Here is a 19053-nt window from a genome sequence, read left to right as displayed (position 1 = left end):
TTCACTACTGTGTATTATGAAGAAGCTAGTTTGTTTTGCAGATGTGTTTGCTTCTATACCAGCAGCATTAAAATTTCTCAGTAAGAGATGTCACGGGGGAAGTTAGAAGGGCTTTTGGTGGTCTGTCGATCCTGGCCACACTGTCCTTGCAGTCACTGTTCATCTGTGGTATTATTCATCACAAGCCAATTGCCTGTCCTTTTCAAAACCGTTTTCAACATTAATACGCATTTTTCCCCAGCATGCAGTTCCTGCCGTACCACGGGCCATTCTTCTCAGCCACATGGCCTGATGCCTTTCGCACCACGAGAGACCTGCGCGCTCTTTGCAGCTCTGTGCGGCTCCACACAAGAGCAGGTCTCGCTTCTGCGGCTTACTGCAGACCTGAGCAGTCAGTAACACTGGTCCTGCTGACTGAATCTGCCTTTTTGTGTGTGTAGTGGTGATGGCTGCTGTTGTCTTGCATTGTGGACCTGCATATTATATAGCGTGAGGAAGGTATGCAGTGCTTCTGCCATTAACATATTTTCTGTGATTAAAGTTACCTATCCCGTGCGTAATCAGCCTTTTGCATCACTGGTTGGAGTAATAGATCTTTCACTGTGCGGTGATCACCTTTTTTGCTTGTTTAATGCTGCTGTGTTCCTGCTGTCAGTATAAACATTATATGACCATAAATCAAATAGGGCTTGTGTTAGACTACACATAATGTGAATATAGAAGAAGTAGCCGAAGCTTATGTCCATATCTGTTAGTGGGTTTTGAAGTTCTTGGCCATCCAGTTTATATTACTCTTTTGAACATTAAACATTTTATTTATTTCTTACATCTGTGAATTAGTTAGTTGGAAGATAAAATACAGCCTGTCCTGTGAAAAGTATTAATATTGGAATTAAACTCAGATGTTCACAGTTGCAGTTGTTGGCAACATTCTAGAGGTTAAATGTTTTGATTTTGTTCTGCCTTTTTTATGGTACATTTTTTTTCAACCTTTTTTCAGTTCTCATATTTCGAAAGTTTTGTTATAGAAAATTGTTTACTGGAAATATTGCTAAAAATGACATTAAGTGATGCTTTTGGAAACGTTTGGTGTTTGATCTTGAACCATTTCCTATAACTGAAAGAACATCTCTTGGTTAAAGGAGGACCTGAGAAAAAACATGAGTCGTTGTTTTCTTTAACCCATTGTTTCTGATGAAGATGACACCAACAGATTTATTCAAGATGGTACCGAAGAAAACTCCGTCTTTACGCGGGGTAGGAGATTGTCAAACAGAGCTTTTATTCAGTCAGCTGAAGGGGAGCATACCACAGAGAAAGGGTTTCCCCTAGCAATCAGGGCACGTGCTTGTTCGGCTGAACTTACTTTCCCTTTTATACATTAACTGTAGGGAGACGTTAACATATCAAAGGAACACACAAGACGGGACACTCGCAGAAGTCTTTCAAATACAGTGTCTGAAAAACAAAATGGGATGGAATATTCCTGTTTGGCATCTTGCAATGTCTGGTTTCACGGGTGTGAAAAATTCCAGGCTCTAGCTGCAGAAAGACAGTGTTGGGTGCAAGCAGAAAACTTCGCGTGCACAGTCTCGAACCTTCTCAAGAGCTCATCTCACTCAATCATCCACATTGCGCCACTCCCTGTCTGCATCTTCTCAATAGTCACTTGTTTTCATTCAGTTTCGTCAACATTTGACCCAGCGTTCTCACATGTCTGGCTGTTACTGCATTTACGTTGTTCAATTAACTTTACACCCGACTAAATGGGTTATTAAATATTTCTTCACCAGTAGAGGGTGTGAAAGCACAGTAGAATAGAAGCATCTTGCTTCAATATATACTGTGAAGTGTTTTTAATAAACTCAGCTGCATGAATGTGCTTTTAGAATCAATTTGAACTGTTTTATCCTCTGGACGTTTGTCAAGTTTATACTTTTGTAATATGGACACTTCACTGCTGCTTTTCTGCTAATGGTGTTTAAAGTTCCTGCCAAACGTTTCTTTCAGACGTGTGAAGACTGAAGTGTGAGTTTAAGGGGAGTCGGCAAGTCTACAGCTGTACATGAATCCTGCAACCCACGCAGGTTATATATATATAGTGGTTTAAAAGGTATGATACTGGACTTGCAGAATCTGATGGTTTTTGTTGCTGATCTGTGATCTGTCCCATCCTGCGCCACTCTTGGCACAGCTGGGCTGCTCAGCTGCCTGCTGGGAAGGGTCACCTTCTGTCACAAGGAGGTATGACGGCATCATGGACAGACAGTCTGTCAGGGCCAGTGGGTGTAACCGTGGCAACGAGGCTGAAGCCACGCTGCGCAGCCTGTCCAGTTTCGTTGGTCCTCCTCTCTGGTAAAGAGTGCGCCAGTGCTGTACGTGTTTTGCATCATACTTTAAAGATGCCCTTCTCCACTGGATACCAAAAAATTAGACCTGCTCATTTTTGTTTCGTTATTTCATTTCCTGATGAAGCAGAGTGTGTGTTTAAAGGCTTCTCTCCAGGGCTGTTTGATTTTGAGTCACTTACAAGCAGTCATGAAGTGGGCACAGATGAGTTCAGCGGCTCTCGAAAGACTCGAGGATGGGTCCCTCGAATGCGAGGTGACCTTGGAGCATGAAGCAGGATGAGTCCGAGTTTAAAGGCTGTGTGCTTGTGTGGGATTACAAGGGGACGTGGCCTCGCTTCTGGGAGCAGAGGGTTCTAATGGAATATATTGATTTGGGATAAGCGCAGCTCTCCGTTCCCAAAAAGCATGAGGTGGATGGGTGCCAGGTTTTGAAGGCGAAAATGAGCAGCAACGTCTGATTATGTAGTGAGGGTACAAGTAAATTCTTTACATCTTGTAGGACTGTAAGTGGAGAAGGTGTCATTTTCAATTGGTTAAAAAAAAGTCTGACCCCAGAAATGAAATGAGTAATACTGTATGAAAAGGCTGAAGTATGAGCGATTTTGAATTCGCTCATGCTGGGGACTTTGGGTTTTGGAGTCTTTTACATTTACAGTCCTGCCAAGCTTTTTAAGACTTTTTTTTTAAATTCTGTAGTTGTAGTGAATACATTTTGGGCTTTTGCAAAAGCAATTTCTTGAACAGAGTGGCTTTCCAAATCAAAGTTCTTTTGAAACAGTTTTTCTCCTTGTAATGGTGTGTATTAATCAGGCTCTCACAGTTTGTGAAAAAGATGATTTAAGGGATGTCTGAACAATACATTATATTCACTGCAACAGGGCAGGACGATAAAAGGCTCATGATCACCTAATACCAATACACTGCTGTGCAAAAGTTAGGACATTTTGTGGACTCATCACAGTTTTTCCTTCTTTATGCAGAAACAGTTCTATCTTAACTGCTATTGGCCATTTTGCTTTAAGATAACCGTTAATCCTAATGGATTTTGTAGTACAGGAGGTAGCCTTTTTGTTCAATGCAAATTCAGAGATACAAGTGATGGTAATGATGAGGAACAGCTGACAATGTGTCAGATAGATTTTACTGGTGAATGTGATGGGTTAGCTAGTACAACACTTGATATTGACTGCTCTTCTATATAGAACTATATACATCCGTTTTCCCTGGGCTGTTGTGATCTAGCATTTGAAGTTTCTTCTCTGTGAATTAAAGAATGCTAAATGACAAGATTGGTTTTCTTTTGGCCCAATCTAAACTGTACTTACAAAGTGCAAAGTAGTATGCTGTAATAGTAGAAAGCACTATCTGGGACTTGTTGATGCTTGTAGCATCATTTATATTTATTTAGTGTTACTCCTCATTTGTCTGAGAACTTAGTAATACTTATAAAGTGTCTTTATATTTAGGTTTATTCTGTCTGAACTGTTTTTAAAAACTAAAGCTCTGATCCAATCTCACCTCTCATTTTACTGCCCTAGTAGTATTAGTGTTAGTAGTATTGTTCCAGGAAGAGCAAACAATCATTTGGAAATTATGATGTGTGAAGGCTTTGCACAGGCAATGTGGTGGTGCTTTTGGGAGTGATCTCTCCAGACTTGTGTAGAGATTGCAATATCGAGCCTTAATACTTTGAAAAGAGCAAGGATGGAATTATTAGGAGATAGTGTCTAGTTGTAAGATAAAAGAATGCCATGGATCGATTTCCTGATTAAAAGAGCTAGACGAGTCTTCACATTTACATAGGTTGTGGTCATGTAACCTTGAAAATGTTTTTACATGTAGTTATGAATGGATTAGTGTTTGTATTAGTATTTCTGTATTTTAGAGAAAAATATACTAAAGTTACAGAGATTCTCCGGTGACAAACATTTTGTGAAACTGCAAATCTTGTAGGATCTTCGCTAATCATTAACAGCCGTGCTGACAGAATCTCGCGAGCCACCAACAGAGGAACCATGTGGGATGAGAAGCTCAGACCACAGAGTGCTTCCAGGCCTGTGGTTTACAGAGTCAGAGCTGTCTACAGCTTTGATGTGTGATCCCGAGTTTTGAATCCACCACAGGCAGCCGGCGGTGACCCTGATGCATGAAGTCACTGCATTGCACAGCGCATCTTTCACTGCCAGTGTGGTTTTGTGGACAGTCCAGACTTGACACCTTGTAACATTAGCTTTATTCCTGAGAATGCTCCTTGCAGTATCACTCTCTCTGAGGTCAAGAGGTCAAAACAGCACTGCTTCCACAGCTCCATCCTTTTGTTTAGTTCTAACTTGTTTTAAGGTCTTACACGGGACAAACACAAGACTTGTTGGTCTGTAATTACCTGCTTCAGTTTGGCCATCTTTTTATGGATGGGAGCTGCAGTGGTAATTTGCATGTCAGTGGGCATCACCTCTGTAGCGTGACTGAAGGAAGGCTTTGCTAATGGCCTGCAGATAGCATCTCTCATTTCCTTTAGCACAGAACTCTGTCAGAATCCTATCTGCCTCTGGATATTCGCTTATCGTAAGTGCTTCTGTTGCCTGTGACACTTCTGCCCCTTCTCCAATAGTCTTGTATCCTTCCGAATTTTATTTATTTTGTTTAATTTTGTCCATGGTAGACATCTTTAAATTTCCACATAGTTCATAGTTGTATACCTTTTCATTGTCTGAGAACTTTATTTCTAAGACTTTTCACCCTTTCCTAGTCTTGTTGATGTAATATATGACTAAAAAAACAATTCATTGCGGTATTCTTTATCATGGAAATTCTACAATCCTTTTTCATGTGTGCTCGCTGTTCATAGTAGTCCTTTTCTTTAACTGAATCCTGGGCTTTTAATTGTTTTAGAAAGTGACTTTTCTTATTTCTTGTTTTTTGGGTTTGGGCCACTGCTCTCTAGTCCTTGATTTACTTTTGGGATGAGTCATTTGTATCCACTGAAAGTTCATATCTGTCCTCATAAGGGAGGCTGTTCATGCAGATCCAGACGCTGTGTGGGTGTTCTTGCTATGTGGTGATGGAGAGGGACGCCTGTATCTCTTTGCAGCACTATAAAATATTGTCACGAAACCCAGTAGGTGGTGTGAAGATCTGTCTGAGCTTCTCTGACAGGCAGCGATTGCTGCTTGTTTCTAGCAAATGCTTTCGAACAACACAAATTAGGAAAGATTGGTTAGACGATAAACATTACATTGACTTTTAAACCCTGTAAACGGAATGGCAATGTGGCTGTAGAGCAGTGGGCAGGAATCTTGTTGATCTAAAACATTAATCATGCTCACCTGTGTTTGACACAGTAAATGGCACATAGTGTACACAGGTGTTGAAACATTTCTTATTAATTTGGCCAACACTTTTATCCCACAAAGCAAAGCACAATTGTACCCATTTATGGGAGCATATGAGTGAAGTAGCTTGCTCAAGGATGTAACTATAGCAGTGTCCGACCTGGCCATTGAACCCACAGCGTTCTAAAGATTTTTCAGGGGGATCATTTCCAGGTTCCTCTTGGTGGTGTGAACATTTTATTTGGGATTTGCTGGCTTAAGGAAGTTAAATTTGCTTCCTCTCCAAACAGTTGCTGTGAATTAGTTCCATTTAAAGGTCCCCAGCTCTGGTGTCAGGAAGAGGAAGTTTGGAAATGCTGAAGGACACAGATCTTTGAAAGGGAGAAGCATTTTGTCTGTGATCTTAACTTGCTTTCCAATTTCTGAGTTAGAGCTGGATTTTCTGTTAATGGCAGATGCCTTTTCCTGTAAATTTTTAATTTGTTCTCATTTATAAGTTACACTTGCATCTATTTTTAGGTCAAAAGAACTTATTTCAGTGCGTTGAGCACAGGCACACTGAAGTCGGTAAAATTCTCAGTTGGAGGGTAGGTTTCTTTGAGATAAATCTAATTCACTCAAGAAAAGCAAAACAATGATGCTTGTCTGGTCTAAAAACAGTTTGTTTTTTTAACAATTTTTAATTACTTCAAAATGAGCAGTATAACCAAACATACTCCTCGATACTTTGTGGTTCTCTACAGTCTCTCCTGGATTGCTGGTGGACCTTTTCAAGTTTTAATTGAGAAACAAAAGTGGCAACAGCAGGAACAGCCTGAGCTCCAGCAGGAGTACTGAAGCTAGACCCTTTCCCCTTAACTAGGGCATTGCATTAAACGGGGTTAGCCTGCTGCTTTGTCCATTACCTTTCAACTCGAGCAGCACTTAGACGACAACTATGGGGAAGTTTCATTTTCACGTTTTACAGAGCTGACCGTTTATGAATTGATCCGCTTGAGCGGGTGAGGTAATGGGAAGACGTTTAGTCTAGTCCGTCTGCCCAGCACTCTACTCCAGCACAGCTCTTGTGGTGACCTGTTAATCTACCTCTGAGCCTTTTATCATTCCCTGAACTCCTTTCTGCTCATGTCATTACTTTCACACTATTGATCGCTCTGCATCTGCTCAACCCACCCCCAGCAAAAAAATCCCAAACTCTGTAGCATTTAAAGCCAAGCAGCATTTTAGACCAGCCCATAATCATGTTGGGAGACAAATCGTGGAGAGGCTTCTAAATCCCGAATGAATTTTGATCATGCTTTTTATGTAATGAGTATCTTTGAGGGATTAGGAGGACTTAACATGCTTTTGCCTTTGCCTTATAAAAAAAATAAATACGGGACAGGCGTGGACCTGTGCAGCTCCATGCAGGCGGGTCTGGGTGATGCAGAAGTGGCATGACCCCTGCCCCCTGGCCCATGCCTGGTGCCTCAGGATCAATGCGGACCGGCGCAAGGCAGCTGCTGTGTGGAGGGATGGAAGCAGTACGTCTTCAACAGCCCTGGGGAACAGACGCCGCACCCCCTGGCTGTCGTGTCCGTCATCCTCCCTGGCGTTTGTTTTACTGACGCAGGAAGAAAGCTCTGCATCTCTAACACCAGCAAGGGAAGCTGTATCTTTTGCTTTGTCTTAATCTACCTTTCACTCTCGCCCCCCATCTTTGAACAAGCCTCTGGATTCTAGAACAGAACTATATTTTATGTAACTTCTGTAGTGTTCTATTCAGGTGTAGAGTTCTGGAACCAATTCACTTGTTTTTATCTCGGTTGAAGTCAATATAGTTCTCAGGACGGAAGAACCATTTGCATTTGGTGGCTTCTGAAGACCAAACACTTCTCCATCTTTGAGTAAAGTAATCCGAGAGGGACAGAAAGGAATTTACAGCCGGCTGCTGTGCCAACCCTCGTTCTTGTGTGCCATGCAACTGCCTTTCTTGAGTCTTGCGTGACCTCTGTTAAATTCAGAACAAAAAGACCACTGTGAGAAAGCTAGGGTTAAATTTTGTTTTGAAATATCTTGGCTGCTGTTATTGCAAAGCTGGAAAGTATAGCTTTAAGGTACAAGATCGGTTCTGGGGTTTCAACCAGTACAGCTTGAATCTTGTGGGGGCCATGAAAAGAGTATTTTTTCCATCATCCCCACTTCATCCTTAATTATAATGGACTGGGATTCCCATTGCAGCAGGATATTATGCAAAACCCCAGCTTTTTAACTGCCTAAATGTCAAAATAACTATGGTACCAATGTCTCCTTTATTCTACAGTTTAATATTGTCAACATGCGCTAGGCTTTATCAAGGGTATGTATGGTTAGTGTTTATAAACAAGATTCATATCCAGGTCATTTTAACGTCACAAACTACTTAATTACACTTATAGGATGGGTTTAAATGGAGACGAACGATACATAATCAATGGGTTGTGATATTCAATATTGTTTATTATAAATATACTTCGTTGTATGTACAGTGTTTAATACAGGAATATATTATGTACAAATTCTGTATACAAGTCTTGTAGTTATGAACAGTTAAGTGTGATCACACCTGTGCCTTCACAATATGAAAAGGTACAGTATACAGTGTTGAAAACAGAAACTGTGAATTATACTTAGGAATACTGAAAAAGTAAAAAATAACGAATATCTTATTCTTGGCATGGAAATGAAGTACAGGAATGGGAATTCGCGCAGTTACGATGTTTGGATTTTAGTTATGCAACAAAGACGCCAAATTATTATCCATTCTGTGTACAACCCGTCACTATAGGTGAACTAGCAGTTTCCACAGCCTATATACAAGTTTGCTCACACCTGAAGAAGGCTCCACGGCCGAAACGTGTTTTCTTTCTTTTTTTCAGCATGGAATAAACCTATTGTTCCTACAGTATATATGTTAGAGGCTTTATGCAGAAACAGACATTTATTTATAGATAGGCTTAGGCTAATCCTACCGGCTAATACTCCGATAATTTCCACGTTATAAAACGTTAAGATCGGCTACTGCCAGCGTTTGTTTTTTTCCCTCAGGAACGATTTAATTCGCTTGGAAGCTGCACGTATACAGTACATGCTACAATTCTTTACTCGCCACCAGACCTTGCTTTCTTTGAAACATGATATTATCAGAAAACACTATTTTAACATTCATTTCAGTATCACTCGCATTCCACGACTATCAAAGAATCATAGAGACCCTGAAATGTATGAACATATCCAAATTATTATTGGCGATACATCCGTTGGTTCTTTGGAAAGCTTCTGAAGTTCTGTTTTTACATTCAGAACCAGTCGTCTTTAAGCTCGCAGAAGCTCATTCCTTGGCCTGACGACATGCAGATTTCGCATAAAGCAACTGTCATCGAAGTGCGCCCTCCTTACCTACACCAGTATGGTTTTCAAGCCCCCTGTGATGGACAAGCAAAAGCCTTTTTATGAGAGTTTAATGACACAAAGCGCCAAAACAATTGCAACGAACAAGACAGCGGTGAATACCACCCCTGCCAGAATTTTGGTGGGGTCGCACGGGGACTTGTTTTCCTCATTGACCGAAATCACCCCGATGGACGACGCCCCGACGCTGATCGTGGACTTCAGCTCGGCCCCGGGGTCCTGCTTCGCTTCCACCATCCAGTGGGCAACGTTGACCTTCATCTCCATCTCCTCCATCATCTCGCCCACCTGGCTGATCTCAGTCTCCAGCTCTTTCAAGTCCACTACGTCGATATTGCTGTCCGCTTCGTACTTCATGTTCTGCGTGCTCATGGCGCGGGCAGCGACGGCGGACGTACTGCCACACATCCCCGTCTGGATGAGGTGTCTCTTGGGGACGTTGAGCGGGAACTCCTGCCCGATTTCCAGCGCCTTCTTCATGTCGACCTCCAGCAGCTCCATGCTTGTTGAAAATATCACCCACAGGCGCTCGTACTCGGCGCGGTCCTCCTTGTTGATCGTCTTATCCTTGAGCAAAGCGGTCAGTTTGTTCCTGTTGGCCACGGCGAGGTCCTGCGCTTTCTTCCGGGTCCTCTTCAGCTCTTCCCGCAGGTTCTGGGAGTCCGAGGTGCCCCCGACAGCGACCACCAGGTGTCTGTAACAGGCGGTCACTTTGTTCAGCGCATCCAATAGCGTTTTGCATTCCTCTTTTCCCATGTTTGTGTGTGCGAGGAACCGTTCCTTCGCCGCAGCGGGTTATGGAAGATTTACGAATGAAGGAAAAGCCGAAAAGGAGATGATTTGCGGGGAGGAGGGGCTGGCGTGCAGTCTCGATTCCCTGTGTTCAGATTCCAGCGCAGATGCGCAGCCATTCACATTCACACAGCGATCTCTCCGCTGCAGATTCCTCTCCATCCATGGCAGCGAGTCCTGTGGTCTGCAGGATGACACGCTTGGCAACAAATGACCCCGCTCTCGCTCCTAAATCCAATCCTGCTGGAAACGAATTGAGCGAGAAGTGGGAAGCACCCCCGCCGCTCTGTTATTTACTGAAAACGTCGTTTGCCGTCGTATTCGCAGCTTTGCAAAACAATGCAACATGACCAAAGAAGCATGTTCCGCTACAGGCGCTTCACCAGCGAGATCCGAACTCCTTTAAAACGCGAGAAGCGCGCTCATATTAACGACAAAAACGCAGAAAATGGTACAAAAAATGGCCAAATGAAGTAACAAAATAGGATGCGTTAAATCCAGTTTAATACAAGACAGAAGTGGGAAAAATAAACGCAGTACAAACCGATTACTAGGTTAAAGAAAGAAAATCGTCAGGTAATGCCATAGAAAGCTGCCTACAAGCAGCCCGTCGTTAACACATTGCTAGCTTGGGAGCTGTCCACTACAGCGGCAGAGCAGCCGAGCTTTAAATACAGCCGAGCGCCCAGTCCAGTCACATGGCGCACACAACAGGAAGCAACCACTCAGGGGCAGGCAGTAGCTTCAGCGCTCACGTCTCGAGTCCGACACAGCCCTCTGCTGATTGGTTGGCTTCTAGCTTTCGGGCCGGAGAGCGGCACACGATTGGCCGGGTTCTGCCCTCACTCAAGATGGAGTCCACTCCCTGTGCCACAACAGACCGGTAGTGCTGACGGTGGACTCGGAATGGTGTTTGTCTGAGTTTTCGTTGAGAAGTTGAGATTTGCAATGTCAGCCTGGCGTGTGTAAATTGGTAAGTCACGTCCATTTCTTAATATTCAGAGGAATCCGGGGTGGTCGCCGTCTTTTTTTCGGGGAAGGTGACTGTCACTTTGCTATAAACCGGTGTTAGGAAACGGATTTGTGCTCCAGGTGTCCTTTAATAAATAACACGCAAGGGGATCGTTAAAATTGTTCTTATTTATTGTATTGTTCACGTATTTGCAGGTCACTGATTTTATCCCGTCCCTGAGTCGGTTGCTGTTTTAAATTGTCATTAGGCGAAGCGACATCACATAAAGTGGAATTAACCGGGTCATCTTTTCTGTTAAAGTGCCGTGTCTTCTGTTATCACGAGTTATCCTTTGGTGGTGGTGGTGGTGGTGGTGAAGGGTTGGTAGCGAATTTCAGAATAAAAGTTTCAATAAAACCTGACCCAGTGACCCCTCCACGTTTACTGGCTTGGGGAACTGGTAAAATAACGGTGCATAACACAAACCTACAAGATGGGGTATGAGTTTGCGGTTTCTGCAGCAGAGGGATCGGAAATGTTTCCGTCGCAGTAAGTGTTGTACATACGGAAATGGTTCTTGAGAACAGTTCTTCTAAAAACTCTGCCTTACCCGGCGACGCACGACCAGACACTGATAAGAATAAATGGTACAGCGGGGACATGCCCTCTGCTGTACCGTACCTCTGACACACATACAGAGCCTGCGCTTTGGACAGGCAGATGTAACCCGCAGACGTTTTAAATTCGTACCAGGATGAATGCGGGTGTTAAAACTATCTAGGGCACGACAGTAAAATAATCCATGGGTTTTGTCTGACTGGGAAACCACATAGGCCTGTGTGATTGTGTTGAGATGTAGGCTGTTTTGTGATAACACGATTCCAAATTTTAGGTTAATGGAAAAGTCTAGTATTGGTAGCAGATTTTGTTTGGTCAGTGTAAATTTTCTTATTTGGAAGGGACCTGGATTTATTCCCAAAAGTAATGAAACAAGCCTTGTATGGAATAAAAAAAGGAGATGATTGAAACACTTCATGTATTATACAACAGTCATTACATTTTGGACACGATGTTCTAAAGCAGCTTTAAGGTGTAAAGCTTCTCTGGAGCTGCCCTTTTAAATTAAAATTAAAATAAAATCAGCCTATGCCATCCTATTACATTTGCTTCTGATCTGTGTATCAAAATAAGTGAGAAAAAAGTTGCTCCTGTGAGATGAAAAGAGAAGTTGAGCTTCCAGTATGAACTGATCTTGCCTCAAAAAACAAAGATGGTTTGATTGAATCCATAGCTGGGTTTTTGGAAGTGAAAGCTCTGTTTAGCTGCCAACAGACAGGTTATGCATCTTCAGGGCAGTGGAAATGTACAGTCAATACTGAGTTACAGTGGCCTGTTCTTTCCACAGGGTAAACAGCTGAAGTATAAAGCATTCCCATGACATATCAAGACTGGAGGCACCTCCACTGCTGACTGCTGTGCTGAGCTCTGGGTTTTATCAGGGTTTGCTTTGCCTTAGAGTCACGTTAGTCTCCAGCTACTGAGCAGTTTCTAACCACTGCAGTTGGGGTTTAAGTACTCCGACTTCTCCTGTTGTGGGCTACAGAACTGAAACTGGCTTGATCCTGGCGTCAGGCTTTTCGATTCTGCGCAAACCAGGTGTATCTGGAGCACAGTGCCTGTTTCCAGGCTTAGCTGTGAGCATGGCTGTGTGGGTACCTCCCGAGGAGCAGATTTCAGCCCCGGAAGAGGCATCAGATGAAGGCAAGGAGGACCTTGCAGCAGTGTAAAACTCCATCGGAGAGCCCTTCAATTAAGTGACAGAAATGTGTGAAGATCATTTACAGTCAGCAGACAGCGCTGGATACGAGCTCTTGATCGCTTAATCAGTCAGTTAGCTGCAGCTTTAAGGAAAGGTGTACAAGGCATGAAAGAGGAAATAAAATGTTCCATTAATGCATTCTTAATTGTCCCTTCAAGAAATGGTGCTGAAGCAGTTGTTGCAGAGGTACTATAGTGTGGTGTGTGGAGGGCAGCACACTGGTAGGTTCACCTCTTCAATACGAGGAATCCTACCCGTTTATTTCTAGATGTAGAGCCGCCTCCCCACCTGTTACACAGCTCTTAACAGGAAGTAGTAGCCATGGCTGATCAGCCTTTGTCTGCTGTGGAAGATCCACATGGTGAATGAAAAATGAGTTTGTATCTAGAGCCTCATTGCACACTGCCCAGCAGAAAGTTTTTTTGAGAGAGACTGAGGTTTCCCTGGTGTATCAGTGCACACGGTGGCTGACTGGCAGTGTCGCCTTACGCCCTCTCCTCTGCATCAGAGAAAGATGAAGGACGGCCTTCGAAGTGGTAACAGCAGCATGGCGGAGCGGGGCTTGTACCAGGGCCAGGGGCTACACAGAGGCCTGTGACTCGCAGACTGAGATCACTGAGGCAGAACGGATCTCCACGGCGCTTGGTTGCAGAGCAGGCTGCAGAGGAAACCGAGAGCCATGCTTCAGGGCTCAGACACCACCTGTGTTCGGTGCTGGTTGAGGTACTGGGAGAGTGTGCCAGTGGGGTAGAAACTGCTCGTTTTCTCACTCGGGCTGAGCCAGTCGTCTGGCCTGCTGCGACTGACAGTTGAGAGCATGCCTGAGTCTGTATTTCACAAACTGCTTTCAAAGCAAAAATGTTCTCATTTAGCCCTCCTTTCAGTATTTGTTTCAAAAGTAAAAGCTGATATGTGGATTCTACAGTACAGCAAGGTAGCGCTGGAGCAGGACAACTGCAAAACACCTACAGGATTATTGGGGTTCTGAGGATGGTTTTCTTGAAGAACCTGAAAAAATAATCATAGGAACTTTGGAAATTCAGAACAGCTTACAAATTATAATTCTTATTTCATCAGCACAGACGTTATGGACAAAACGCAGCTGGTTTTGTCGTTAACCAATTTATTTTCCCAAGATGTATTTTATGGTTTGAAGGCAGCAGGCTACAGTTCTCACTACTGCATTCATGCTTGGCGATAAAATCTCAGTTGACAGTGGCATCACACTGAAGAGGAGAGAGGTGGATCTTGGTCAACACAATTGTGGATTGAAATGCACTGTATGGTTGTGCATTTGATAAATACATTTTGATTGATTGATTGAAAATACAAGCACGCTGCCGCTGTGCTAAAGCACGTGAGGGGATGCATGGTGTCTCAGTGCAGGAACTATGAAAAGGCTGTTTTTGACATTTTTCAAACCTCATCCTTTTTTTCAGACCTTGCTGAAAGCCTTTTCTCTTGCACTGATGTCAAGCCAAGTTTGCAGCACTTTGTGTAGCGGCTGTTCTCTGTCAGTTGGAGTTTCGGGACCTGGTTCCTGGCGTTTGTCGTGTTTGTGAGAAGTGAGAGTTTACCCTGTGTGGCACGTGAAACTCAAGATAGTCTGTGAAACTTTACTGCTATGCTTGTTTATGCTATCTTCTGTTGTCAGCTGTTCCTCAGGAGTTTCGATTGCAAGTACTGCTTTCATATCAGCCTTTATCTATTCTACCATTCTCTGTGTCTTAAAGGATTAAATTAGCCTAAGTGATACTCAGTTATTTTGTCCTTTGTTCAAAGAGTAAAGTTCTTGCAGCTCCTTTTCCTGCCTCTGTGACTACTGCTGACACACACAAGACACTCCACAGCTGACACACACACAAGTCACCTTGAGTTTTTATGTTTTAGGTGGTGTCTCATTATTCCCCTCTCAGGGAAGACAATCTTCTTCCTTCCAGGCTGGTCTTCACTTTTAAGTAGGTCTACTCACTGACCTTCCTCTAGGTCTTCATTAGTCACCAGGCTCTGGAGTACTTAACGAGATGAACTCTGTGTCACCCACACTTAATGGTCACTAAAATAATCACTCCAGCTCAAGCCTTTCCTCTTGCTCTTGCGCTTCACCGAGCACTAGGTCTTCATTAACAGCCACTAGCTGTCCGGATTGTTACTGACTCTCCCTGTCTTACCCTGTTTGGCCAGGAATGCATCTCTGTTATCAACATGTATGTCCCAGACACAGACGCAGCTGGTTTTGTCGTTCTCTCTCGCTCTCTGAGCTCTCCTAAGAGCTCATTACTTGCACCCGGGCCCAAGTATGGGTTGAGCAGGCCCTGCCCATCATCCTGGTTCAGCTGGCCAACCCTGCTCCTCGACACTGCATTTCAGTCCCCTTGAGCCTGGCAGTGTGCTCTCAGTCATCTTGTCTATCCAGCGCCTGTGAGGCCCCTCAGTACAGCCTGAGTCCCACAGCTCCCCACTTTCCCTCCTTCCAGGCTGGAGTCTGGACGCAGCCTGAAAACCCTTTCCTCCTAGCTGTCCTTCTAAGCCTCTTAATTTGCCCGAAGAAGGGGGTTGATTCCTCACAACGTCGTTAATTCCTTCCTCACGAAGCCACCTTTCACTACTCATCCTGTACTTCCTGTGTCCTGCAAAGCCTTTTGGAGCAAAAGCAGGTGTTGACCCGGAGGCCCTGCTCACAGTCCCTCAGTGGGATAAGCTGGGAAGGTGCTATTTCGAGCAGCATTCGAAGAAAAAAAAACAGTGAGTTCAGCCTTGGCCTCAGCTTCTGATGGCATTCTGCTCATTGTAGTATTAAAATGAGCAAAGTTTCAGGTTTAGGCAGGCTCAGTAACAGGTCTCTCCTGTCAGCCTTGCAAATGGAAGTTCTCTCGCTGTGATGCACCTCTGCTGGACCCAGTGCACAAGAACAGGGCCTGCACTGGCTGAGGCTGCACAGAGATCAGTGACTCACCTGGAAGACACGCAAGCTGAGATCAGTGAGACTGAACAGACCTCAACGGCGCTTCTTTACTCCCTCATACTTTTTATTCACGTGTAAATCTGTATTCGTACCTTTTATATTATATTCCAGATGATGCTAAGAAACGACACTGTTTCTCCAACTTTTCTTGAAGTTGACAAGTAATGACGTGCAACACACATTTGCTTCCCCATGTGTGCCTTTCTAATGCATTCCCAAAGCCTCGATGCAGCAGTATAAAAATCAGACACATGTCAGAACTATCAATAGCACCAGCACTCAGTGCTTGTGTAGCAGGTGTAGCAAATACCAGCCTTTTGCCATTTGACGAATCCTTGTGGTGTTTCACTGATATTCTTCCCCATTCCATTTCCTGTCAGTGTGTCTTGAGAACTCGGTTATGCTTTGTAGGCAGTTAGCCTGGGAACATACTGTCTACTAGAAGAGACAGTGTCATTTATGGGGATGCGTAACAAATACCAGCACTACACCTGTGACCACAATCCAAACTCCTTAATGCCCTAAAGGAGAGTGTGCCATTAAGACATGATGTACCGCGGTAGCCACAAAGAGCCAGAAGAGGAGGAAAGAGTTTCGAATACACAAAATCACTGAACTCTAAACACCGGAGTCTATTATTCCTGATGGGAAGGGACATCCAGCACAGCAGCCCTTGTTAATAATTGAAGGCGGACTGTAGATTGCTTGTGGATCATTGCCTCTGGCTCATCAGCCGCTGGATGGGCCGGATGTTCTTGGAGCAGCTGGAAATGTTCTAACTGACGATACACCGCAGTCGTGAGTGCAGTGGTGAGACACAGGCACTGCTCAGCGGTTACGGCGATATGGCACTTTGCCCAGGGGCTGAGGGAAAGCACATGTGTGATGTGTGGCCTTGATCATGTGGAGCCGTGTCTAAACTGATTTATGATTTTTCCCTTTTACTTCTTTTTTTCCCCTCCCAAAATGTTTCACATTTCAAAAGAGCAGCACTAATCTACTTGGAATTTTTTCAAGATGTCCTCCCCTCAGGCTAGATAACAGCTTGAGTTTATGTGCATCCCTGCCTTTTCACTTCAAGTCCAGTAACTTGAGACTTCTGTGCACTGCCCAGATCTCTTTGGAGCAGCACCAGCAAGTGAGTAAAAATCTTACATGTTCGTATCATTCCTCCTGGCGTCTTGCTATGTACTGTATCTGTGTCCCTGTTGTTGAAACCTCGGCACTAACGCACATTCAGGCATGGACTGAACAGCTGATGGACTCTGCTTTCTTTTTAAAAGACATTGGTCCCTTTCTTTTTGAAAAAAAAAACTGGAGCGTGACTAGTTCCTGTTTTTTGCACTATTATGTTTGGTAACAGTAGTGTCATCGTTTTCACAAGTTCAGAGTTTTGCTTTCTTTGTAAGGGTCATTGCAAAGAATAGGTCTTTTGACTTGAATAATGCATAGCATGCCCAACCGTCCTGAGTTTAAGAGGTTTTAGCTTCTATTCTAAAATTATGCAGTGCTAGCACAAAAGCAAAACCGTTCAGAGGTGGTATTAAATGTCATTATTTCCTGTAGCACGGAATTATTGATTCACAGCTGTTGGCTTTTCAAAAGTTCTACATCAGCATTTCATACAGGGGTAATTAAACACTGCCAAGAACTGCACTTAGTGTTGCTTTTAATATGAAGAAGCACTGAGCTTGAAGGCGAGAAGTGCTGGTCATTTTTAAGAATCTTACGTAAAAGGTAAAAATTAAGTAAACATTTTGTATCGCTTGCTGCACAATCGCTTGCTTGTGTCCTGTCCAGGTGTAGCTCACCTTCACCCACAGCTTGCTGGGATAGACTTCGGCTTTGCTGCGACCTTGAGTTGGACAGATTAGAAATTGGGTGAGAAAATGGATGGGTGGTTAAGGAAGCAGGACTGGTCCTGCAGGCAGTGAGTGGAAGCCGGCTGTGTACACCTGTCTAATAGGCTTTTCTCTGAGGACTTTCTTTAAGGTCGGGGTCACTGCTGAGGGACCTAGCACTGAAAAGCCCGCAGTGGTGGCGTCACATCTCGCTGGGGTTGTTTTTTCTTTGCCAGGTCAGGGTTCTGCACCTAGCACCCTTCTGCATCAGAAGAATTAGCCTTGGTTTTTTGTGCGTTCTTTCAAGAGGTATTAATTCAATCCGATGTAGAGACTGCGAGACGTTGTTTTAAACGTGCCACCCCAAACACCCCCGTACGAGGACCGGTCGGAGTCTCCTGGCGCACAGGGCTGAGAGAGAGAGCTCCGTTGCCAGTCTCGCCTTTCTACTGCACTTCATTACGAGAAGAGGAGCCACAACTTTTAACACAGAAGGTCCTGCAGCTGACCTTTTGACCTTTCATCACATGGGCACCCTGTTTTGAAATGATCTGACCCCACTAAGGCACATTGGTAATGATGTCAACGCTTGTCTGAGAAATCCCAGGGGTACAATTCTCATTTAGTGTTTGGGCTGTATCTAGTGATTTTTCTCTCTCATGCAAGTTTGAACTTTGGAGTATTTTGCCAAAATCCGAGTTGGCATGAAATCTGTTATTTAGTACAAACCAGGCGTGATCAATGCATTTCGCGTAGACAGGATATTGCCCCTGCTTGATCCAGTGGAGGCAGTGGAGCCCAAGGCCTGTTGCTGAGTGTTTCTTTATCTCCCTTTGCTCCAGAAGGATGCTCTCTATTGCTTGGCTGAACATCGGTTCTTACATACTCATTTGAAAATGTAGGAGTTGGCAGGCTAACCTGTCAGATGGCTGCATAAAGTTGACCACTATATTATCTGGAAAGAGAGAGAACGCAGCCAGTTCCAGTAAGGTAAAGCTTAGAACAGTTGAACTTTCTTCCTTGCAGCAGGAATGATGCAGCTCGGGGTGCCAGTCAGGTTATTGTTACAGGAATGCCTCATGCACGGGAGGTATGTAAGTCTGTGACCCTCTGACATCTGTTAGATGAATTTCAGAATATAGAGATGATTGTATCCGGGCTGAAAATTCCATACTGTCAAACTAACTAAAGTACCAAATGAGCATAATGCAAATACAAATTTCCTGATGGAAACCTTGAATAATATAGGAAAAGCATGGTCACATTGAGCAATTGGCAGGGACCAACCATTGATAGCTTCTCTGGATACTGACAGTAGCCAGTCCTGGAAAAGGAACATGTAACTGCATTGGTTGGGAACACAAGCTGCGTGTTGCACATGTGGGATCTGACAGTCTCCCTCCAGAAGAATAGTATTATGGATAGACTAGACAATATACGTAGAGACTTCAGTTATTAGGTCAGTACATGTCAAATCTTCTAAAATGTCTGACGACAATAAAGATAATTGGAGAGATGGCCACAACCCGTTGCAGAAAACCTGTCTTTTGAAGAACATATTGGATAGTGGGA

General features: G+C 43.9%; 2 protein-coding genes across 2 annotated transcripts in view; one reads left to right on the top strand and one right to left on the bottom strand.

Annotated features, from left to right (window-relative positions):
• Positions 1-8140: 8140 nt before the first annotated feature.
• On the bottom strand, positions 8141-10611 carry LOC148816978 (regulator of G protein signaling 9-binding protein). Its single transcript, XM_088938821.1, has one exon. It carries the CDS (start codon positions 9866-9868, stop codon positions 9152-9154), a length of 717 nt encoding a protein of 238 aa, XP_088794947.1. The 5' UTR covers positions 9869-10611; the 3' UTR covers positions 8141-9151.
• Positions 10612-10774: 163 nt separating this feature from the next.
• The window catches only part of ankrd27 (ankyrin repeat domain 27 (VPS9 domain)), a 46097-nt gene continuing 37818 nt past the window's right edge, over positions 10775-19053 (top strand). The window contains exon 1 of the mRNA XM_088938844.1: positions 10775-10877. The gene's annotated coding sequence lies outside the window, so the exon portion shown is untranslated. The remainder of the gene's footprint in view (positions 10878-19053) is intronic.

This window comes from Atractosteus spatula, chromosome 21, assembly GCF_055471065.1.
Source record: "Atractosteus spatula isolate fAtrSpa1 chromosome 21, fAtrSpa1.hap1, whole genome shotgun sequence".
In the NCBI taxonomy this organism is placed as follows: Eukaryota; Metazoa; Chordata; class Actinopteri; order Semionotiformes; family Lepisosteidae; genus Atractosteus; species Atractosteus spatula.
This window is presented reverse-complemented; position numbering and strand designations above follow the sequence as displayed.